Source organism: Diuraphis noxia, unplaced genomic scaffold, assembly GCF_037042655.1.
Source record: "Diuraphis noxia isolate RWA-SAM2 unplaced genomic scaffold, SU_Dnox_SAM2 contig0002, whole genome shotgun sequence".
NCBI lineage: Eukaryota > Metazoa > Arthropoda > Insecta > Hemiptera > Aphididae > Diuraphis > Diuraphis noxia.
In genome coordinates, this window is record NW_028301712.1 from 22968115 (window position 1) to 22994017 (window position 25903).

Here is a 25903-nt window from a genome sequence, read left to right on the forward strand (position 1 = left end):
TAAAAACTAAAAAGGAATTACTTTTTATTGTTATAAACAACCTTGGTAAATGCATGACTGAATAAATGTGTATAATCAAAACTTTATAATAGGTACACATACCATCACTGTCTTGTCCATCACGTAGTTCTCTGCTTCTATTAGTATTGCCGACCAATGAAATATGGAGAACTATGTGCAATGGGTTTGTGTGAAGAATAGTGGAATGGGCCAACCAGACAAAAACTGTTATTTTTTTTGTGATACCTATGTATTTTGTCATGGAAAAATGTATGTTTATATGTATTTTACATGCTTAATAATTATTGTTAAAGTAAAATATCTAACATAATCAGCGCCGCAACTACACCATTTTGGGCCTGTGTGTAAATAAATAAATGGTCACCCCTCTTGAAAATTGAAAAATTAACCTATTGACTATTATAAAATTAATTTTTCCAAATTTGAAAACATACTTTGGAATTTTGAGTTATTACTCAATACTCAATACTCCTTCGCATGACGCGCTTTAATCAATTGCAACCAAACTACCAAACTATTTTTAATTCCGGTTTTCAGGCTGCATAAGAAATGTTAATGTACGATAATGTTTTGTACAAAACAAAACCGATCTATTGCTCAATCTGTATTAATAATAATTATTATAACAAAATAGTTTTATTTTATTTCTTTCTATATATTTTTTAATTTTTATCATTGGGCCCCCATTATAGGTTGGGGCCCTGGGCCCGTGTGTTTGACACACCCAACACACCCTGTTATTGCGGCACTGAACATAATATTATGGTACTAAATGTTAGTACACAGTATATTCAACAGAAATCAAATAATATAGAAGTAAAGAATCATAGTGTGTAATATATTACTAAAGTTTAATCTTAAAAAAAAAATCTAACTAACAAATTCAATTTTGTTTTCGATTTCAACATAATGTTCAGTTCCGACCAATTTTGACAAATGTGCACGCTGCATTGGTGATAAAGTCATTTTTGTCAAAATTTTTGAAATAAAATCATCTAGTTCAAGATAGTTGACTTCTAAAGAATATTCAATGCATTTCTAAAATAAATACAAAATAATAATTAAAAATATTGTAAGTAATAAGTTATTAATCACTCCAATGAATTTAATAAATCAAAACTAAAACAATTAATTTTTTTTCAGTTTTGATTATAAATTTCCAATCACTTTTAGTTAAAAAAATAAGTTTTAACTATTGTATCACTTAAAATTTAGTAATTAAATATTGGTTTTAAAAATAGTTATTAAAATTATTACATTTAAAATTTAAAAAAAAACATTGGATCCAAGTAGATTGCCAATTCAAAATATGAATACAAATAAATTATATTCAATGTTAATCATACTAAATGAATTTAAGAAAAGAAACACTTATTAAAGTGGAAAAGAACAATATTTTTAAAGGAACTACATGGCTCTTTTTCAAAAACCTTGTTATTTGATGATATTGAAATAATAATACATTGAGCTAATATTTAAAGTAATGAATAAAATTATGAGGCGTCATAGAATAGTTTATTATGATAGATAACAGCAATAATATTTTGATATGAAATCAAAATTGGTTAAATAATCAGATTCAAGATCAGAATATTGATTGTTTTAATTTATCTCCATAGGTAACTGATTAAAATTCCTACCTTTTACAACTCTATTAATATTCAAACTATATATGAACAACTGAACTAACACTTAACTAATATTTTTTTAAATTTCACTCACTAATAATTCATTAAAATAGTTATTTTCAATGCAATAGTCTAAAAATGTAGCGATTGAATCACTATCTGGAATTCCAATGATTTCATTTTGATTTTTATGCAGTTTCACAATCATTTCTGTAGCCTTATTAATATTATCTCCAAACAAGCAGACTTTTATTAAATTTCCCAACATAGTACCCGTCCATCTGAAATAAATAAGGTATATTTTATTTAAAAATATATGTAATTGTATTTTTTAGAATAACTAAAAAGGTTATTATACATAAAATTAAATATAGTAATTTAAATTATTAAATTTTTGCTTAGAATAATAAAATACAAGTTGCTTGATTGATGCACAATTTTTTGTTTTATCTATTTTTTTTTTTGCATTTGATCAAAATTTTAAACCATTAAATAACTCTAAGTAACCACTCAAAGAAATACTTATTATAAAAATATAAAGAAGTATTTATTTATTTATTTTTAAATATATATATATTATATATAAAAACTGGCTGAATTCTCAGAGATAAATTTAACCGAAATAGGCAATCCACATGCAGTTGATAGTAATAACTAGAACTAGAAACTTCATGCCCTTTATAACTATCAAATATGCATTTATTTATGCCCTGAAAATCACAAAATATGTACAATCACTTGAAATGAATAAAACCGAAACACTTTGACTAGATATAAATCAGAAAAATATTTCTGTTGATAATATTATTAATTTATAGTAAAACATAAACATAATGTCTGAATACAAATTAAATAAATTTATCAAATATATTTAAATAATATATATAGCCTAAGACTTCGGGTATTTTTAAGCTTGTAAAAATACAACAAAAATTATATTTTTTATTTTTCTAAAATTAATTCAACATTTATGCGATTAAACTATATGAAAGCATAATATTATTAATTCATAATTACAATTATAAATGGTACTGCAGATGAGTAAAACTATTCACACTAATTTCTTTGAATGTTTTGTTAGGTAAAATTAAATTTTTATGTAAGCCACCGTATAGCAAAATACACGGGTAGAAAAATAAGGTATAGACATTTTCCAAATCTCTAGGAATCTATTGATATAACTTTTATTGAAAACAGATTAGTAGTTTTGTATTCTATAGAATACAAAGAAAGAACTGACAATCATTTATTTTTAAATATTTGAATTATAATATAGTTTAAAAAACCATTAGCTCTTTAATATTACTCTAAATGTATTAATAATAATTTTTAAAAATTAGTTAAAAATGCAATTAATAACTTCAAAATGTTCAGTTGTACTAGTACCCATAGTTACACCGCAAATTTCGGTTGGTCTGTTATACTTACGACATTTTTATTTTACCAGTTTCTTTTCGTTCTTCAATAGCATCATAAATTGTACCAGATAATACACTTAATTTTTCTCTAATAGACTGTTCAAAACTCGGGAACAAATTTTGAGCCATACCATTGATCAATTCTGTTATAATTGGTTCTCTATCTGCTTGATCAAACATTAAAATGTCTGACCAAATTTTTGGATATAATTCAACTGCAGCAGCAACATTTAAAGTTTTCACAATCAACTGCAACAAAAAATATAATATTTTAAAAGCTTAAAAATGTATCATTCTATACTTTGTCTTATATAAGAATTATTTTGGGTGACAGCTATATGAAGCTAATGAATGAATAGTATATGTAATTTTATTATTCCAACAAATAATTATAATTTGTTCAAGTTAAGAAACATAATCAGTGGTGATCAGTTTTTTCAATCAACAGTTGGGCATTTCAACCGTGTCAACTATTTGTAGACCTGTCACTCTACTGTGTACATGTGACTATGTTTCTTTACTTGAACAGCGTATAGCTTGAATCTTACTAAGAATAATATAGTAAAGAAATTTAGTGTCATAGCCAATAACTTAAAATAAAAGCTGATGATAGAAATTGATTTATTGAGGGGTGTGGTCTGATTAAACTGGACAAAAACTTTTTGATGTCCAAGATTCCTCTTATATAAAACATAATATAATGTGATAAATAGTTTAAAAAATAATTGTAATATAATTCTATAATTTTGTTCCAAAAATTTAATTTTGAGTTGAAAATAATGGAGGTATAATACAATTTATAATGCTTAAATTAAAGTATTACCTCAGTGATTGACGGTTCAGGTATATATATGTGTGGGACCAAATCATAGTAATATTTCATTAAAAATTCAACAGATTCGTTTTGACATAATATTGCAAAAAAATGCCGACTAAAAATATATATAAATAGATAAGTAAGTTATGATCAGACATCTAATATTAAACTAATTATTAGGGTTCGAATTATAGGCAATATAAATAAAAAAATATGTTTTCACTCATTAATTATTGAGTAGCTAAAAAAAGAGTTCAGAAGACCCATAGAAAAATACACTTATACTCATACTATTATATAACTATAACTATATAAATGTTAAAAACTCATTCATTTATCTAGTATAATTTTAATCCATAATTAAAAAATTATTACTTGTAATAGCACACCATGTGTGTTGAAAATTTTTAAGATAATAGTAATAATAAAAAAAAAAGTACAGAAATATATTTTAACTCTTCATAAAGCATAATGACCAATCAACAATCAATCAAGTTATGACACATGTGATTGTGGATTTTTCGAAAATATTATATTTAACACATCACTGATAACATATTTTTATTGCAAACTATTACTGTTCTTAACACAAATACGTATATAATATAATTATTGAGATAATTTGATAATTTAACAGAAAAATTAGATAAATTAGAAAATTAGAAAAATTCAAAAAGGCAATAAAATACATTACAATTCTATACATTTTATTAAGGCCTTAGTTTACCAAACTTTAATCCAAACCCTACTAATTATTTATGAAACAGTTATGACATTTTCTAAAAAAAGTATATATTTACTAATAAATTGATTCTTTATAAGAATCTCCAATTAAATTATAATTTTTTCCTTTCAGTAAAATGGAGTGAATTCTAAGTGCAACATCAACATTTTGTAAATGATACCGACTATTTTCCATAGCAGCTGTAAAAAAATTAGTGTCTGCCAAGTCTTTAATAATTAACGATTTTTCTTCAATAACATTTAAAATATCAACAAGAATAGTGCTCTTGTTTTTTCCTAGAAAAAATTATTTACATATTAATAACATCTTATTACAATAATATTTAACGATTTTAACATACGGTCTGCGCAAAATATTTGTAGTAAATAATAGTATGATGCTAAACATGGTTCAATATTAAATTGTTTGGCTTCAGCAATTGTTTTTAATGCATATTTTTTTGATTCAGAATTTATCACCATAGTAGTTAAAACATTAAGAATTGAATTTAAAGTTGATAAATTCATAGGTACACCTGAATTACACATTTGAGTCAATATTTCCTGAAAAAATTTAATTAAATTACATTAAAGTATAAATATATACTTGAATGGTTACCTATCTTAATTATTATAACAATAAAACTGCAAATTAAAATTTCAAAAAACATACAAATGTGATAATAATAGCCAATAGGTGTCATTAAAATAGCAAATACATAAAACTTAACTTTTTTCATTAAATAGTCAATATTTATATAATAATGATGTCGGTAACTAGAATTTACAATGCCCATGGAAAATAAATACGTGGACCTTAATTCTAATAACCAAAACAAAATTTATTTTGAAAAAAATTACAAAAAGTATAAAATATAATAAATCAAATTTTAATAATACATTTAAAAAATGAATTTTATAAAAAGATAATAAAATAAATACAATATAACTTCCGATCAATTTAATTCTCTTAGCGACAAAAAGTAATTTTGTGAGTCTTGTTAGCGAACATTAAGCTGTCTTTTCCATCATTATACCACAATTTAAATTTTAAAAATAAAATAATTTATTTTATTTAGAATTGTAGATGTATCACAAATCTATAACTATGATTATATTTACAAAACTTAATACAAAAAAAAAATTCTGATGATATTTAAGATATTAAAATTAAACCAATGTGATAAGTTTTGTATATACTGCAATATTTTGGATATTTAACTATTATTAACTTGATTAAGAAGTCTTAAATACCTAGATGACTCAGGCATGAATACAAAAATTGTTAATAGGGGGTATTATAAATAAAAAATTACTTATAATTTTCTTTTTTAGATGACATAATTTAAAATACAAATTTATTTTATTGGGGACTTAGATAACAGGGGGTTGCTTGAGCATCCATGACCCTTACCTCCAGAATTAGTGTCTTTTAGATGTGAAAATTAATATCCAATAGAAGTTATGAATTGAGCATGACATAATATGACTGAAAAATTAAACGTATTGATATATCTTTGACAGGAATGGCCCTAGTATTTTCGGGAGCCCAGGCAAAATAAATAACAGTCACATTACATATTATCCAAACTAACTAATCTCTGAACAGTATAAAATATCATTTAAGAACTGCGGGTCCTCAATTATAATTTTAAAATTGCGGGACCCAGGGCAAGTGCCTTGATTGCGCCCTCCCCCTCGCGCCATCCCTGATGATTGATACCATTTTATAATGAAAGTACTATGAAAACATCTTATTTTGTTTTTAACAACTTAAATGTTCAACATTCAGAAAAAATCACATCCAATGAGCTCATCGCTACATGCTTGCAATACTAATATTTGAATATAAAAGTAAGAAAAAAAAATCCTACTGAAAACATTGAAATATTCTACTATATGTCTGGTATATAAAGATCTTAAAAATGAAGAAAAAAGTTAGTAAGTACCTATGCGATCAATGACAAGTATTCTCAATTAATAATAACTACTAGTTTATGATAGTAAAGAATTATTCTATGATTAAAAATCAATTCGAAACTAAATTTGTATTTCAAAAATTTTATAATCTATGACCGTTTATTTAAATTTTAACTAAAGCATGATTCTTAATAATTGATCCTGATGTTATTACATATTAATTAATAATTATTGACCCCCTGATTTTTAACCAAATTTAAGTCTATGCAATTGATCTGCATACTGAATCCCTTTATGGCAGTCTAATTAAATAAAAAGTGTAAGAAAAATAGTATTTATCTACTTGTATATGTAGCCACTTTTGGTCTGTTCCTTCTTTGACGTAAATAGCAGTTTTTATTGCTGAATTATATGCATTGGTAGATAAAATAAATCCTTTTTCATTAGCTTCTTTGTATAATTTGTATGCTTCTTCAAACTAAATATTAGTAATACACACAATAATTAAAATGCTTTAAATTATAAATATTATAAATAATTATCAAGTTACTACAAAAATTCTAAAACAACGGAAGGCAGCCATCAGATCATAGAAAATCTAAAACGGGATTTTTAAAATTTTTTTTTGATCTTATTTATTTATTATTTTTATCTTTCAAAGTACAATAGAATTTACTTGCCAACCCTTGTTTTAAAACTATAAAATAGTAGGAATTTTTTTTTATTTAACCTGATTATATTTTGCCATTCCTTGTATGATAATTGAATAATGATGAGAATTAGGAGATTTAATAGTTGAAAAAAGAGTCATTGCAAATCCATTGGATCTAAAATTATTGTTTTAAATAAAATATGATTGCTAAAATATACATAACATTCTAGAATAATGTTCTGTATGTCAGTATATATTATTATGTTAATTGTAAATACATACTTCCAAGTATTTCTATATTCTTCTCGGTTTTTATTAGCTTGTGTATACCAACGTTCTTCAATCCAGTCTTCTTCTAGATCATCTTGATTATTGTAAAAACATACTAACTCTAAAAGTGATTGTTGTGTATCTGAACTTATTTCTAATAATCAATGAAATTAAAATCGAAATATTTTACTATAAAAATAAAGGTATATTATGAGAATAATATTTAAAAAATTACCTATGTCTTTTTTTTTTAACAGGTTATAAACAGTTATAGCATCTGACACAGTAGCTTTTTCAATAATTATTTTTAATTCATTCTCATCTAACTCACAACTTTCATCGTACACAACTTTAGGGCAAAATTTCTAAAGTAAAAAAAAAATCTTCTGAATTATAGTTATTTTTTAATTTGAATCAGTGATTACCTATGAAGTACCTATGTAAGTAAATTTAATTTTGGTTCTTTTTTTTGTTACAAAATATTAGAATAATAATTTAAGTATTTGTACATAATAAAACCTTTTTTAAATTGTTTACTTTTTATTCTTTGATATAAGTATTAATAAATAACTGCTATATTCAGTGTTGAATAAAAAAACATATTTTTAAAATATGAAATAATTTCTTTTATAAAATTCTAAAAATTCTAATATGATGAACATAGAACATTTTTAAGTTGAATCAATATAAAACTTAAATGATTCTTAAATGACATAAAATCCTAAATTTACATAAATCTGCTGATTCATATTAAAAAAATGTAAATATTAATTATTAATTATTAATTGTACCTCAATAGGTGGAAATGCCACTTTATGATTAAACAATTCAGGATGTTGATTGAGAATCCAATGTGCTGCTTTTCTACCAGATTCCTGACTTAAGGCATAAGCTCTTTTTTGAAAATTTGAAACTGGTATTAGATATGGGTCATCATGGTATTTAAAGTGAGCAGCAGTTGGATCTCGTTGAATAGTACTTGAGATGGCCTAATTAATTACCAATTTTTAATTTTTGTTTATTTTGTATTTTTCATTAAGAGGATGTGATACCCGCATGTGTTGTCTCTGTCTTAGAAGTGCATTATATAGTAAATTTTACGTTCAGCAGAACACATGTAGCTCCGTTTGCTTAAAAATTAGAGTGAATTGACCGCTCATAAAATTTAAAGGTATGATTGTTATCTAGTCAACCTCATATGCTTTTTATTATATTTAAATTTTAAAGGAAGTTATGAGTATTTTAAGATACACAAAAAATGTACAATTTTAAAATACTCATAACTCGCTTTAAATTTGATATAAAATAAAGAGCATATGAGGTTGTCTAGATAATAATTTTACCTTTAAATTTTATAGGAGGTAAATTCACTCTAATTTTTAAGCAAACAGAGCTACATGTGTTCTGCTGAGCGAAAAATGTACCATGTTACGCATTTGTAAGACGGAGACAACACATGCGGGTATCACGACCTCTTAAGTGCTTAGGTATTGAGTACCTACTATGGTACATGAAATACCTAAGCCAAATTTGAATAATATTTACTTTCAGTATGTCAGTTGAACTTCGATTTTTATATTTGGGTATGTCAATCTTAATTTCATTGCTTGAAGATTTTTCCAATGAATGAGTTGATAATTGACATAATTGAATAGTTTTATTAGATTTTCTTAAAAATGCAGTTCTAGTATATAAAATAAAGACCATAAAATATTATAAATATTATTCTTAACTAATTAACATTGATAGAACAAATATTATAACTTATAAGAAATAATGCAACATACCTGTAGTTAGTTAACATTTTAAAGGACTATATTTTCAAAACTATATATACATATACTGCCACTAAATGATAATTTTGGAAATAAAATAATTAGGTAATAAATAAATTATAATAGTTTATATTTTTTTATAATTGATTAATTTATTGGAAAAATTAAAAAAGTATAGCAATATAAATCTGGCCTCCCGAGTCCAGAAGCATGGTGAATGGGTGATAAAGAATGGGACAATATCTATAGTTCCACAAGACGTTTGTTCCAATGGTCTCTTGTTCCGAAGATGTTTTGAATCACGGTTAGGTTAGGTTAGGTTAGGTCAGGTACCTTCTATTGCTTCTATCTATATAAGTCGACGGGACCGTATACAGGATAAGAGTGCGGGCGTCGGGCGCTAGCAATCATGGCCCATGCCCCCATGGGCACCTAGAGTTTACTACACAACAACTCAGTCTGTATAAAATATAGTCTGACTAATACCTAATACCATTGATTATAGATATATATATACTATATATACTCAATGCTAATACCTATTACATATTAATCTATCCTGCGATATAGTTAGTAATTTAGTATTTGGATATAGACGATATAGCCATGGGGCATGGATGCTAAATGTGACGCTAAATAAAATCACCAGTAGCGCTGAAAACATTAGGTGCTCGGGGCTAGTACAGTTCGGCCCCGAGATAACAGGCAGAATAATTTTCATGGAATAAACGAATAAATCGGGGCCGAACTCAAAAGCAGGTGCACCAACATTAAAACACAACACGTGAGGGACTTAATTTGTTGGCCGTGTGGTTAACATGAATATTTAGATAATATTATATTATTATCACGGAACAGAACACTAATGACTAGATAGTAGATAACAAATAGTAAATACTAATATAACTCAACAATAAATATGATCTAAATTTTATTTGTGATTTGTATTATGTATATTTTTATTTCAACATTTTTATTGTATACTATTATGATTTATGATCCATTGAATTTGCAAATGATCTAAGTCCTCGGTGTGGTATTTGGTGGTAAATGTACGGGATCTACCTATCTAAATTCTTCACAGACATCACTAAAGAGTTTTCTTACTTTTAAACTAAGTTATTGATTTGTCATAGTTTACACTACAACGACTGGTAGGTAAGCTTTAGAATGAATGATGGTTTTTGTTGACACACAGAAAGACTGATACAAGTAATACATTACTTGTTTATTTAATATTTCGATTTCGCCTTATTATTTTTTACTGAAAATACACTTATTATTATTGACCAGCGACAACCATTAATCATTTTTACATAATGATAAGTTGCCATCGTTTATTTCAACAAAAACAATAGTGCTACTAAATACTATAACATATTACTTACACTTACGGACTTATGGTATTACTATTTATGATATACATTTACTTATCTTCTACCCTGCTGTGAAATCATTCTGCTTACTTTTGTTGTTTGTATGGCATATACAAATGCTAAGACTGTCATCCAGTTAGACTACCTATAAACCAGGAAAATAATTACAGGGAGGATCAGTATTTTTTGAAAAGTATGATTCCTATTTATTATCAGTCCTGAAACATATATTTTTATTTAATGCAGTCCTCTTTTTAGTGATTTAAGTAATAATATTTTAATAAATACTGATCCAAACATGATTTTACTGTTTTATATTCTCCTGAATCAGTAAATAGTAAATACCAGTTCAAGGAAATACTTATTCCATAATAGATGCCATTTTTAAATAATATTCTATATAAAAATAACACTTTGTATTTTTTTCTGTTAAATACTTGTAGTCACACTATATTGTTTATAATATTTATTATACATACAAATTTTAATGATATTATTAACGTTTCTGTTGTTAAGCATGACATGATCATATGAAATCTGTACTCTTTTAATCCTATTATAATGGGAGATTATTACCAGCATTTTATTAATGTGAGTTAAATTTATAATTATGTAATATAATATAATTTAAGATTTTTCATAAAATATGCATTAATAATTTATGGTTATTGTTTTTTTAATTTAAGAATCATAACGGTATGGAACATATACTAGAACCGAGATGTCCTGGGTACTATTGTGGTCGAAGAGATTTAGGTAATGGACGTACAAGTGATTGTGGTTCATGTCCGTCTGGTACAAAAGTGAACTCATTACATATTTGTCAACCATGTACAGATTCTCCATCGTCATATGATTTCATGTACCTCCTATTCATGGCGACAGTGCCTTTATTATTCCATGCCGTGTATATAGATCTTTCTTTGTCATCAATATTATGGGCATTCAAAGGAAAAAGGTACTTATTCATTTTTGAATTTGTTTTTTAAAGATGGTTTTAATTTTAATATTTTTGATTGCTAAATTAATTACATTTTTTTGCAGTGGACATTCTCAGAAAAAAACAAAAACAAAAATTGTCCTAAATATATCAGCAATATTAGAAATATTAATTGCTGCGGTTTTAGCAGTCCTAGTTGTTGATCCTATTGGGAAACTATGGATTCGATCGTGCCGTACGCAATGGCTATCTGATTGGTATACGGTTTTGTATAATCCAACACCAGATTACCGTGAATCCTTACGATGTACTCAAGAAGCTGTCTATCCATTGTAAGTTTTATTTATATTTTATGTCATTGATAATAAGTTAATGATTGTACCTGTTTATTTATGATGTTACCTAAATTCAATAACATAGTATTCATTATATGTATTTCAATGTTACTTTAGAACATGTTTTTATTTTTGGTAAACAATTTTCAGGTATTCCATGATTTTTATTTTTTATTTGGCTTGTATTATTGTTTTACTCACTATACGTCCATTGCTGTCTGCTTATTTTAGTCTTAACAGTGGGGCCTATTTGAAAACTATATATGCTGGATTATATTTTTTCCCTATAGCAGCTTTAATTCATGCGTTCCTAGGAGGTATTGTTTGTAAGTATTGTTAAAAACATTTTATTTTAAATATGTAGTATTTAAATTAATTTTTAATTCTTTTCGTAGATGTCACATTTCCTTATATTGTAATTGTTGTTTCTGTAATATCAAGTGCGATTCATTTTGCTACAGAAATAAATCAGGTATTCAATTTTAATTGTTTCATTAATGTTATAAATAATACTATTTTCAATTCAATAGTCTGCAAAATATTTGATTGTGAACACTGTATGTGTGCCAAGAAACATACTGATTGTAGCTGTTCATTGGGTCAGCCATGGATTTGGTATTGTTGCCATAACTCAGTTGGAAAATCCACCAGTTGACTATGCTTTATTGTTACTCATTCCTTTACCAACTCTTTTCTATATAGCAACTACTCGCATAAGTGAACCATCAAAAATTCTTGTATTGTAATGGTGACTTAATTGTTTCAAATGAAAAAAAAATTGAACAAATGTACAATTATTTACTATATTTGTATACTGTATATATTATATTGTTATTAATGAAATTAATTTTTTTTTTATTTGTTATCAATAATCCAATAAATTGTAATATTTAATTATTTATTAGCATTAATACTACATTATTTATAATACATATAATTTATTGCATAACTAGTATTTGGAAGAAAGGCGATTAGGTTGTTATATATGGTTACTAAATTTTTGATTAAAGGAGAAAATGATAACATGCTAGATGTGCTAGAAACTAATTGACAGGTATTTGAATTCAATGTCAACACAAAATTAATAATGTACTTGGTTAAGTATTTTAAGTACTTTTTCAAATTATTTGTTTTTAACAACAAATAATTTTTTTCTTATTTAATAGGTATATTATTTTGAATTCAATTAACTTCTTTAGTATATTATATATACATATATAAATGGATAAATATGTGCTTAAGTTATGTCATAACTCATAAGTTTATGATTAATTTATTTTGTTATGACTTAACAATATAAAATACAAGCTACCTATCATCTATATAAAACAATGACATTTTCTAGTAGCTTTATTTACATTTAAACATAAATATGTTTTAAGCGATTCTATATAGAAAAAACATTCCCAATAAGATATAGAATTAGTATCAATATAATTTACCATATAAATTGTATTTTATTTTAAATAAAGGTTTATAAAAATATTTAAAATACAAATGTATTAATTTTTAAATATTGATTTTTTCTGTTAGTAAGAGAAGTTTTTACATCAGTTCATGTAATCTTATTACTTTGATTGTAAAATATGAGTAAAAGTTCTATTCTGGTAAGGTCTACCACTGTTTATAGACTTTAATCTATAAAACTTGAAGGTCCACGGCTTTTTTTAGGGACAATTAATTCATTGCATAGAAGGAATATACTATATTGTTCAGTGTTGATTCTGTGACTCATTGAGATCGAATGCTTATATAACGCTAATACATAATAGTTTTTTACACATATTATAAGCACAGAATAGATAAAATCTATTATTTTATCTGTTCTGTATTATATCTTATGAGTTATGAATTATAGAATGTCATAAATTATTAATTATAATGTACTAATAATTCATATATAGCCATATAGGTAATATATTGTAATTCATGTCGAATGTCTATGTTGTATTGTCCTTTATGCAATAATGCATCCCTGAATTAAGTAGGCTGCAGCGTTTCACAAATGCACAACTACTAATTAAGTGTCAAAACATAAGTACTTAGTGGTATAGTACCTAGTACCATGACAAAATAAATTTATTTTGTCATTAATCATGATGCATATTGCATTCATGCATTGATGCCTATTTCCTACTAGTTACTATCTATTAGTTATTTTATTACATATTGTTTAAATTTATATTTTTTGAAATTTGCTTATCTGACGTCGGTCGTTATCATTTATCATCTTCGTCAACCGCCGCTGCGTGAACAACATGGTATTCCGGAACTCGGGGGACTCGGTTGCTCGTACTTCGTTCCTTCCCGGCGTGCAGTCGCCAGTCAGGGCCGCTGGCGGCGGACAATTCACATCGCACGGCGCACAGTGCGGCAACGTGGCACGAGAATTCCATCCGTCGCGGATTGTGTGCGAGTGTGCGACGTGCGTGCGTGTGTCATTGTCAGACTGTCAGTGTGTGTGTATCGTTGTTGACGCCCGAAATTTTTGTTATTCTAACATATTTGACACTACAACGGTATATTAAGTGCTGCATAAAAGATCGTCTGGCTTCTAGGTGTACGCGAAATTTGTTTCCGTCTTTTTAGTGGTCTTCCTGTACGTGCGCAGTGTTTTTTTAAAATTGCATCCCCTCCTCACCCACACCACGCGCCGGTCGAGCCGAATTACATGTAGCGTAGTACCCGTGCGTCTCGTAGACGGTTTTTGTCGTAGATTTTGTTTTTGATTTTTATTTTCTGTTCGGTTTTTTGTTCGCGATCGCCTTCTGCCATTTCTTTTTATCGACGTTGGTCCGTGTGTGTTGGTTCGCAGGTTACACTCCATACACGGGTTGAAGTCCGCTGCTGGGCAGCATTCGAGTGCTGTGACAACTTTCCGAGTACTCTTTGCTGCTTACTCACCAGGTAACCGATACTACTCGGAGAAATTACAAATTATATTAATTATGATACTTAAGTTGCGTTCTATGTAATCGTCTCGTCGAAATGTGCTTACATTTATGTGTGTTGTGTCTGTGTGATTGCAGTATGTACATTGACTTTGTGTCCGTCTTCCTGTTTCAATGGCTTGTTGTAACTATATTTATTTTTTTTCAGTGTATACATAAGAGTGTTTCTATAGGGGCAGCATGCAGACCATCAAGTGTGTTGTTGTTGGTGATGGAGCTGTTGGTAAGACTTGTCTGCTCATATCGTACACGACAAACAAGTTTCCTTCAGAATATGTTCCAACTGTAAGTACTCATTAATTTACTATCAATTTACAATATTATTCATGTTTGGGTAGAGAATAGTAAGAAGTAGTAATAGTAGAGAATTTAAATACCAATATTATATTATTATACTGCTATTTTTATAATTTCTCTGCCTATACTGTATTTTATTTGTGTTCATGAGGTTTACAAATTACAAATTTCAGATTTCTATTTTATAACACAAATTCACTCCTATAAGTAGATGAATCTACTTATTTGTGTTTTTTCAGGCAACAACAAAAACCTAGTAATAAATAGTTGTAAACAAAATATTTTATTTTATTTACCCATCATTATTTTTTTGATAATACCTAATAATTTTGATATTTTGACAATCATATATTAAATTATGTTAGGTATACATTAATTATATCCTATGCACATACAATATGAAAACAAACAACAGCTAGTTTATAGGTATACCTATAAATGTATTAGGTAGGTACCTACATTACAAATTGTTCATATTTTGATTCAGGTAACTCTTACTTCCCATTTGTATAAATGAAACTAAACATAAGTTAAAAGTTATTATTTGATGAGCAAACATTTAAAAGAAAAGGAAGTAGTACCAAGTGCCTATTTATTAGTAGGCGTGTAACGTGTATGTTGTTGCATACATAATATTTATACACTAAGTAGGTATCTAGTTAACTACAATAATAATATAACCTTTAAACTTTTTATCATAATATTTAATGTTTGATTTGATATTATATATTCATACATTAGTCTCTTTGATTAAAACATTTTTTTATTAAATTTTGTGTTTTTGAATATGTTATGTTAAGGTAACACTGTACTTTAAATAGATGTCTAAACAATAATTTGTCGATTATATTTCAAATACAACAGAATATTTTTTAAAACTGGTACAATAATAAAATACAGGTATTCACTATAGAAAAGTGTTTCCCAACTAATATTTATCTATTTTATTCTATATACTTTGGACATATCACCAAAAAATGACAAATTAAATCTCTGATACAGATAATTATGATACCATAAATGTATTTATCATAAAATATGTTATTTTTAAATTTTTAACAAGTATATTTTTGTTAAAGGTTTTTGACAATTATGCAGTGACAGTTATGATTGGTGGAGAGCCATACACATTAGGTTTATTTGATACAGCAGGTAAAATAATTACTCAACATTAAAATGGTAATTTTTCAATCTAATGTCTCTTAATAATTGTTATGCTTATTTATAAAACATTAGGTCAGGAAGATTATGATCGCCTCAGACCTTTGAGTTATCCACAAACTGATGTGTTTCTTGTTTGTTTCTCCGTGGTTTCACCATCTTCATTTGAAAACGTTAAAGAAAAGGTAAAAATATCTTAATGTAATTAAGTTGCCAATTGATAACAATTAATATGAATTTTCTAGTGGGTCCCAGAGATAACGCATCATTGTCAAAAAACACCATTCCTGTTGGTTGGTACACAAATAGACCTCAGAGAAGATGCCACAACAGTGGAAAAACTAGCCAAAAATAAACAAAAATCAATATCATTTGAACAAGGAGAGAAGCTAGCTAAAGAGCTTAAAGCTGTGAAATATGTTGAATGCTCAGCACTTACACAAGTTAGTACATTGAATTTTTGAAATTGATTTGAAAAGATTAACTATAATATATGTTAGTTGATAGTAAAAGGACAATTTGTATCTCTAAATAGTGAACACTTTCTGTCACTCAAAATTGTGTCAAATATTCTGAAGGGGTTCAATTAAGAATTGGGATTAAGATTATGCTTATAATAATTATGTAGTTAACTGTTTTTTTTAGAAGTTAATTTTTATTAATTGTGATAGGTAATATCAAACATAATATATTACTTATTAAAATTTATTTAATAGTGGTGTGTGTACAATGTCCATATTGTATCAATACAATACAAATAATAAACTACATTGCTTATTTAAAATCATTCTAAATAATTTGAACAATTATTCTAAAATAACAACAAAAATCCTCTTAACCCTACAGCACATGCTGTATTACTGTTTCAAAAATACGAAATATTAACCTAACTCAATCTAGGTACCTTCTAATTAGATGATAAACTCAAATTAGATACAACTCCTGACTGTTTATGATTTGATGCCTGTACTATAGAAGGGTTCAAAGTTCACTACCTACCAATAGGGTGGCCCTTATTTTTGAACTCGCAAATTTTTAATTTCTCACCCCCTCATTTTGTTCATTACTATAAAAAACTAATTTTTGTTGAATTTGATCATGATTGTTCACCCCCTTCGCGTGCCCCAAAAGGCCTAAAAAATGCAAAATAGGGGTTTTTTGTCGTTTTTTGAGTTTAATCAAATAAATATTGCACTTTTCGATAAAATTTATATAACTTAAATTATAGATATTTATATTTTTAATAATAAACATATTTATACAATTTCTTATAAATTTATTATTTTCCAAGAAAAATGATAAAATACAAAATTTTTAATTTATTTAAAAAATTTATTTTTATTAGGTTATTTACATTTATTCGAATAACGGTTGGTGATAAAACAAAATATCCTGTATAAAAATTATCAGAAATTTTATCTCCTAAAATAAGTTAAAAAGTGTAAATTGTATTGGAGTTAATGTTTTATTGTCATAGTTAAGTTAAAATAAAAAAAAAATAAAAGTATATACAATTGATCTATCCTATCTATAATTATGAAATCACAATAGTTTTATTTATAATCACGTTTTTAAGAGAATAATACAATGCGTACAAGTAAAATGTAGATAATATTATTAATTTATACCCAATCGACTTTATATCTAATTGTTATTTAAGTATAGGTAATCGGCAAACGAAACGTTAGAGTATTATATTGGAATCGGAAAATTGCAGATATTTTACATTTAAGATTAGATAATTTTATCGATAATGATATTGTGACAGTAGAGGCAAGGCATTCATGTATTTGGCAGTTTGTCACAAACCATTGACATTATTTGTCTACATACCTATGTATTAAACACAATTTAAATTTTTTGTATAAGAAATTATTACTCAAAGTTTACAAATACCATTCGTTTAGATACATACTTATTTTTTAAATTTATTATTATGGCGTCGTCATCAAAAATAAATCTTCGTGATTCCAATAAGGTATTTTTAGTTGGACATATTTCGAATCAAATTATAGGTAGTAAGTTACCTTCATTAAAACAGGTGTTAAGTGTTCTCTTTTTTAACATACGTAAAGTAAATTTAAATTTACGCGACAGTGCTAAATTAGTGATCCGCGAAGTCATTATATTTTTGGAAAAAGCACGTATTCCAGTTAGAAAAGAATATCACTTGTTGAAATATTTTTATTTCGTAAAGAATTTAAAATAAACTTTTAAAAGAAAATAATGCTTTACGTGACTTATGTATTTTTATAGCTCCAAACATGGGCTTGCAATTTATTAAAGATATTATATTGTATGAGGTAATTGATGAACAAATTTCTAAGTCAGCGTTAAAAAAAATGTGTGGTCATTTATGGTACTTAACACCAGAAGCGACTTCATTAGTATTTTTTGATGACAAAGTATCATCACAAACCAAAATAAAATGGTTAAAGCAATGCAGTCTCGTGATATCGAATCAGAAGCCAACAAATGAATAATTTTGAAACCAAATGAAATATACGATTATGCTAATAAAGATATCAATGATTTCATATCTATCCAATCTAGTAATTTTTTTAATAGATTTGGTATACCGATAGACTTTTTAGATTTAGATCCCAAATTGTAGAATGAAAATGACCAGTACAAAAGAAGTAAAGAATTGGTAAATAATATAAATGTCGTAAATGATATTGCGGAGAGAGGAGTTAAGTTGATTGAAGATTATAACAAGCTATTAACCAAAAACAAAGATCAGAAGCAATATTTACTGCAAGTAGTCAGCAAGTATCGTCAGCAATTTCCAGATTGTAAAAAAATCACTTTATCCAAGAACTATTAAATAATCATAGACATCACCAACCGTTATTCTAATAAAATGTGTAAATAACCTTAAAAAAATAAATTTTTTAAATAAATTAAAAATTTTGTATTTTCTAATTTTTCTTGGAAAATAATAAATTCATAAGAAATTGTATAAATATGATTATTATTAAAAATATAAATATCTATTAATTAAGTTCTATAAATTTTATCGAAAAGTGCAATATTTATTTGATAAAACTCAAAAAACGACAAAAAAACCCCTATTTTGCATTGTATGAAGAATTAGAATAAAAATCAGAGTAAGCATTATTATGTAGATAATTTTAATAATATCAGATAGTAAGATATTTGAATTGAAAAATAAAACAGAAAGAAATAAAAGAATAGATTTTTGATGTGTGCATATAAGTTCATCAAATAGTTTCCTATTATAAACTTATTAAACTCATTAACTTTATCTAATAATAATTTACAACTAACACAATATGGCTAATGATGGAATGCTATTATGCTAATGAAGTTTACTTAAAATATTCCTCAGAATCTGGTAAGTCATAGGGAACTTAATCAACAACAATTTTTTTTTACATTCCTCAGAAAATGTTTGATTAGATTAGATCCAGAACACAGTTGTGGGAATCAATCATTAATGATACAAAATCAAGTCAGAAATCTCATTTCTTTCAAAATACAACTTAAGTTGTTTTAAAATTTAAAAAAAAAAATTGTACATATGCAATGTCTGATGCATTTTTAAAATTTATTGTTGTATATGATATACCTATCCGAGGTACCTAATAGCAATTATTTTAATAGCTTTAATACTTATCTTCTATTGTTTACAGAAAGGACTAAAAAATGTATTTGATGAAGCTATTCTTGCAGCTTTAGAGCCTCCTGAACCAGTTAAGAAGAGGAAGTGTGTTATATTGTAAGGCTGTGGATAAATAAACAGGTGCAACAATTTTGTCATAAAATATTTAAGATAAAACAATTTAAATCATGATTTAGCATGGATACAATAATGAAATAATTATTATTTTGTTTTTACTAATCTATAAATATATATATATATATATATATATATATAAATAATTTATTTTATATTTTACAAGAAATTATGTGCATTCATTGAATAATAAATAAATAGGGTTTTTATACGCCATAATAAATTGTGGTTGTTTTTGTTTATCATAATAACGACCCAATTTATTTTTATTTTTATTCTTTTGTCAATCCTCTTAATATGTATCATTTTATGTTGATTAATATATAATTTTTCTTGAAAGTAATATTCACTTGTAACACCAGTTACTTATTTTTTAATTAATAATATTATTAAGATACATATTAATTATTATTAATGTTTAAACTAAATCCAGCCATAATATGAAAATAATATCTTACAACATTATGTGTAGGTAGGCTAATAAACCAAAAATTAAAAATTGTATCCATTTACGGTAATAGCTGAATTGTTATCTGCCAAAAATAATTTTAAAAGTAGACCTAACAGATATTTTTTTAAACTAACTTTTTTATGCTTAATTGTATTTCTATTTTTTTATAATTACTGATTTGTAGACCAATTAATTTTAATACAATGTTAAGTGAACAACAACTCAAATGCCTCAAGACCTTTTTTTGTCTTTGACTTTCAAAAGTACAAAATAATATTGTATAGTCAAAATTGTACTTTCAATTGCTTATGGATGTTGAACTCTGCTTTGAAATGATGAAGGTTAATATTACATGCAAACAATGATAATTATTAATACAATCAAAATAATATGTTTAGATACAAAGACTTATACATATATTATATATTTATTGTCAACCTCTTAAATAATTGTTGTAAACTGCAGGTGCAATGTTTAAAGTTTTAAATGGTTGTTCAATTAACTTAATAAAATAGACGAGTCTAGAAATACTTTATATAATAATGTTCTAGATGTAATGGATCATCTTGATGTCACATTGGTTAAATAAAATATTTATTTTTAACTGTCTTTTTAGTTTATTGTTTGTACCTCATAATCCAAATTGATGAACTGTTTTTCTTGCTTATAGATAAGTGATTACTATATAATGAGAATCATTTAATGTATTATCAATGATTTTGTAAATTTATTCAAATAGCATTATGACAATAATTCTTAATTATCAATGCGATATAATTTATTATTATTTCTTGTGAAGGGTACCTATTTATGACGTGCAAATTCTATATTATGTACTTCGTATTAAATTAATTTAAATGAAAAAAAGTAGTTGCTCTATTAATGTATTTATGGGGACTAGTGGCTGTGATTTTATATTTTTATTAATAACCACTGCTGTACTAGAACGATTTGTTAGCTTATGCGGATAGCTGCTGATATTCAGAAAATTCTGATCACCCCTATAAAATTATGATGGTGATTAAAATAATAATTATTTTCAGGTTGTGTGTCATACACTCATACGTCATACACCACGTTTTCTGCACGGATTATAATTTATTAAGAACAAATTGTTGATTTTTTGTCGCTTAATCTGGTCGACGGGCGTGACAACGGCTTTAAGTAAAAAATTCATATTTCTGGTGGTGGGAGAGGGGCATTCAAAAAATTAAAATAAACATAATATACCTTTAAGGTCAGATAGTGGAGGGGAGATGGTCACGCTCATACAAACCGGTGCGTCATTTTTCTTCCGGTTATTGTGCATATTATGCCATATAGAAACTACAGCAACATTACAATACAATCGTATGATGTACGTCACTCGTCGGTATGTGACGCACACACATGATTTTTATGGTGAGTTACTTTCTAGGAAGCATTGTAGAAGTGGTATTGGTATTGTGGTTAACTGGTGACCGGGAAGAAGGGGTATGGGATGTATGGAATTTAAACTCGTACATCATAATATTATGTAGACACTAGACAAGTTTCAACGTCTTCGATATCATACATGATTCACTTATATACATATACATTTGTATTCATTAAATTTTATCAATTTTATTATTATTTCTATATTTCTATATTGATAGTAATAGTATTCTATACTAACCTACTTTGTTTTGAGTAATGTTACTATTATGCGGTTGAAAATTTATTTCGAGATTCCTCATAAGTTTACCTTACTTTATGTTGCATAAAAAAAGTTTACTGGGAAGTCAAATTGAAGTTCAAATTAATTCTATATTAAATTATCGCCTATAAGCTTGGTAATGATATCTCATGGAATAATTGTCTTGTAGTCTAAAACCATTTTCTTTAATAATAATATTCGCGGTATAATTTTCTATATAGTTTTAATTTTTTATTTATTTTTTTTTTTATTTTACACAATATATATACAATCTGTACAATTTTGCACAATTAGCATATTTGATAAGGGTTAAAAATATAATACATGAGTACTTGAGTAAGAAGCCACCCACTAATGGCACTTAACAAAGTTTTAATTTAAAAAAACTAAAGATACTTATTTCACATAAGGTTTAGTTCGCGGAAAATGTTGACCATTCAACATTTTCTGTTCTTACTTTTTCTCTGGCGGCATAACTTAAGGAAACCAAAATGGTTTCGTTGGTGATGTCTATACGTGTGACAGTCTGGTAGTTATTTATTAGTCTGTTACATTTTAGTTTACTTGTTATAATGGAACGATTTCGAGTTGGTTCCCTGGCTGTCTATAGGTAGCATAGGCTATTGGTTCGCGGGTTGTCTTTAAAAGTAATGATATATGAACTGGCGAAATCTCATAACGATAATATATACAACTATATAATTGTATGGGTAATTTTTAAAAGTTCCATCAACAAACAATTTTCATTTTGATGAGTATCTCTAAATTATGGTAGACATGATAAACAAATATAAACTATAATATTATTTTCACGATCATTTATAAGCTTAAAATTATCTTTACTATTTGTTCATGTAGTTCTAATATATCTAGGAAAAAAAATCCCCGGAAAAAATGCCCCAATATCAAAATACGGTAAAAAAAGCCCCGGCTATAGGAAAAAAAACCCCCAACTTAATTCATTACATATTTTTATCGAAGTGTACATTTTATGGGAGATGGTATTTTGCGCCAATTTAATTACCTGTAATTTGCGCCATTAAAAGGTACATTTAAGGGCGTATGTAATATGCGCCAAAATATAAAAATATAATATGTATTTTGCGCCACATATACAAATTAATTTTGGTAATTTGCGCCACGACAGAAAATGAAATGGATTATGTAATTTGCGCCACACTTTCAACTTCAATATTGTTGGAATTTACTGGCAGATAAATTTACTGATATCGCATAGGATATACAATAATACGCACGTGTGTCCAATTTAATATTGTTGTGTTCTACTGATAATAGAGACATATCGTCTCTATTAGACGTAATCGATCTCCAATTACGTCTAATCTAATGAAAATTATCAATGTATCGTTACACATTGACAAATTGTTAATATTGAACAACAATGTCGCTAATCATGATATTTACAGTAAGTCCGATATAAATCACGTGTGCATTCATGTTATTTTCACATTTCAAAATTTTATAAAAGTGTAAATAATGGAAAATAATACAAATATTGGTGAAATTATTAAAAGTACCAGAGGCAAAGATTTATTATTACCTATTTGCAAATTTTACGTTTCGGAAAGTTCATGAATCAAAAAATACTGCAATACGATGGCGTTGTACTGTCAGAACTTGCATTGCAAAAGTGTATACTTCTATAGAAAAAATTGTAGAAATTGCTGAAATTGTAAATGAACATAACGGGCATGATCAACCAAATATAGACAGAAAAATGCATTCAAATGGATGTAAGAGAGTGGAAAATCTGTACACTACACCAAGTATGATATTACGAACTGAAATTTCTGAAAATATATCTAATTTACAAACTATCACTACCGATGATATATCACTAGTTCGACGAAATATTTATAACGCCCGTAGAAAAATGGTGCCACCATTACCAAAAACAATGGAAGAATTGCAAAATAGTATAAGCAATTTTTATTAATAAATGATCCGAACTGCATATAATAATATTTTCATGTGACACAAAGTTAAAAGTTCCATGTGAATCTGAGATTATATACATGGATGGAACTTTTGAATATTGTCCCAAGTTATTGCAATTGTTTTCTTTGCATGGCTTATGTAATGATCATTATATACCACTTTTATTTGCATTACTTCCTGACAAAAAAACTTCAACTTACGTAAATTCATTTAAAAATATCATACATTTGTGTAATGCACGTGAACTTTCTCTGAAACCAAATTTATTTATATCTGATTTTGAAGAAGCAATTCATATAGCATTGAGACAAGTCTGGGACAACACTAAAATATTTGGTTGTAGGTTTCACCTAACTCAATCATGGTATAGAAAAATTCAGGAATTAGGCTTTATCCAACGTATATAAAAATAATAAAACAGAAGAAAGCAAGTGGCTAAACCATACATTTGGGTTGCCATTTATTTCTACAAATGAGGTCAGTAACTACTAACTGTTTTATTGAAGATTTTATGTCATCGATTCCTAATGACATAAGATTTAAAAAATATGCCGATTATTTAGTTGAAACATAATATATCTGTGAAGAGGCTAAATTTCCACCAATAATTTGGGCTGCGAATATCGCGTAATTAGCTCTCACTACTAATGCTTGCGAATCATATCATTCACGTTTCAATTCCGAGTTCTATCACCCACATTCTACTATTTACCACTTTTTGGACGTACTGAAAGGATTTCAAACTGAAACTTTGATCAAAATTAAAAGTATACATCTCAAAAAACGAAATTCTACTAAAAATAAAATTCGTTTGGAAACTTTTCAACAAATATATGAAGACTACAGACAAAATAAAATTGACAGAAAAGGCTTAGTTTCGTGGAAACTAATTGTCAAAGCTTAGATATTATGAACTGTAATGATGTGCGCTCAAGCCATCATATTATTTTTTAAATTCAATATATATAATAAAATAATTATAATAATTGTTAGCCATTAAGGATAAGATAGGACACATACATACACACATACACATATACACACATACACATATAATACACAATACACAATAACGAATGGCGTTTTACTTGTGGCGCTAATTACAATTTCAATAAGGTGAATTATGGCGCATATTACAGTTTTTGTAGGTAAACGATGGCGCAGATTACATATTGCCTTTTTATTTAGTTTTATTTGGCGCAAATTACAAACTTAAAAAGTGGCGCAAATTACCAAAATACAATTTTAGATGTGGTGCAAATTATATATTTATTTATTTTTTTTGTTTTTGTTTTTGGCGCAAATTACATACGCCCCATTTTATAATTTTAAATTTTTAAACAATATAATACCTATATTTTATACCTATTCTATTACACTTCTTGAACTCTATAACCATAAATATAATATAATAAAATACTAGTTTTTTTATCAATATGTTTATTATTTATTGTTTGATAATAAGGACAATCCTATATCAGTGGCAAACATAATAATCCTTTCACTGCAGGTATTTGGGCCGTTATCGTAGAGTAAGAATCTTTCTTGACCATATTCTTTATATTCACCTATTAAATTTTAAATTACATAAGTATACCAATATGTTTTAAAAATCAATTTATATTTTAATAATGTACGAGTGAGTAACACTGTGACAGATAGAAATTGTACCTAAACAAATTGTTAGGTACATTTTTTATTGGTTTGTTACTCATGATACAAATTAAAAATATTAGACCTCTTATCAATTGTATGTTGACTTTTACAATAT

At 26.7% G+C, this 25903-nt stretch overlaps 3 protein-coding genes and 1 long non-coding RNA gene across 8 annotated transcripts; 3 read left to right on the forward strand and 1 right to left on the reverse strand.

The window, feature by feature from the left end:
- On the reverse strand, positions 1-9726 carry LOC107164220 (small ribosomal subunit protein mS39). 2 transcript variants are annotated; one of them, XM_089221001.1, is made up of 14 exons: positions 9237-9726; positions 8995-9133; positions 8241-8438; positions 7685-7814; positions 7462-7603; positions 7258-7354; positions 6871-7005; positions 4970-5171; positions 4685-4904; positions 3891-3999; positions 3078-3316; positions 1744-1930; positions 901-1059; positions 1-246 (listed from the first exon to the last, which is right to left on the reverse strand). In XM_089221001.1, exons 1-14 carry the CDS (start codon positions 9251-9253, stop codon positions 229-231), a joined length of 1992 nt encoding a protein of 663 aa, XP_089077127.1. In that variant the 5' UTR covers positions 9254-9726; the 3' UTR covers positions 1-228. The 2 variants fall into 2 exon arrangements, with proteins under 2 accessions (XP_089077127.1, XP_015367445.2); XM_015511959.2 differs by lacking the exon at positions 1-246 and having other exon boundaries at positions 839-1059; positions 9237-9723.
- A 385-nt stretch (positions 9727-10111) lies between these two features.
- On the forward strand, positions 10112-12772 carry LOC107164307 (JNK1/MAPK8-associated membrane protein). 4 transcript variants are annotated; one of them, XM_015512075.2, is made up of 7 exons: positions 10112-10436; positions 11117-11191; positions 11287-11558; positions 11645-11872; positions 12026-12201; positions 12271-12347; positions 12406-12772. In XM_015512075.2, the coding sequence occupies exons 2-7, from the start codon at positions 11162-11164 to the stop codon at positions 12619-12621; spliced, it is 999 nt and encodes a 332-aa protein (XP_015367561.1). In that variant the 5' UTR covers positions 10112-10436; positions 11117-11161; the 3' UTR covers positions 12622-12772. The 4 variants fall into 4 exon arrangements, with proteins under 4 accessions (XP_015367561.1, XP_015367568.1, XP_015367577.1 ...); XM_015512082.2 differs by having other exon boundaries at positions 10112-10382; XM_015512091.2 differs by having other exon boundaries at positions 10112-10378.
- A 1567-nt stretch (positions 12773-14339) lies between these two features.
- On the forward strand, positions 14340-21099 carry Cdc42 (Cell division cycle 42). Its single transcript, XM_015512381.2, has 6 exons — positions 14340-14782; positions 14975-15111; positions 16203-16275; positions 16360-16469; positions 16530-16727; positions 19941-21099. The coding sequence occupies exons 2-6, from the start codon at positions 15007-15009 to the stop codon at positions 20028-20030; spliced, it is 576 nt and encodes a 191-aa protein (XP_015367867.2). The 5' UTR covers positions 14340-14782; positions 14975-15006; the 3' UTR covers positions 20031-21099.
- A 436-nt stretch (positions 21100-21535) lies between these two features.
- LOC149058229 (uncharacterized) lies at positions 21536-22109 on the forward strand. The gene is made up of 2 exons (XR_016190507.1): positions 21536-21659; positions 21733-22109. It is a non-coding gene; the product is annotated as an uncharacterized LOC149058229 (long non-coding RNA).
- The last annotated feature ends 3794 nt before the right edge of the window (positions 22110-25903 follow it).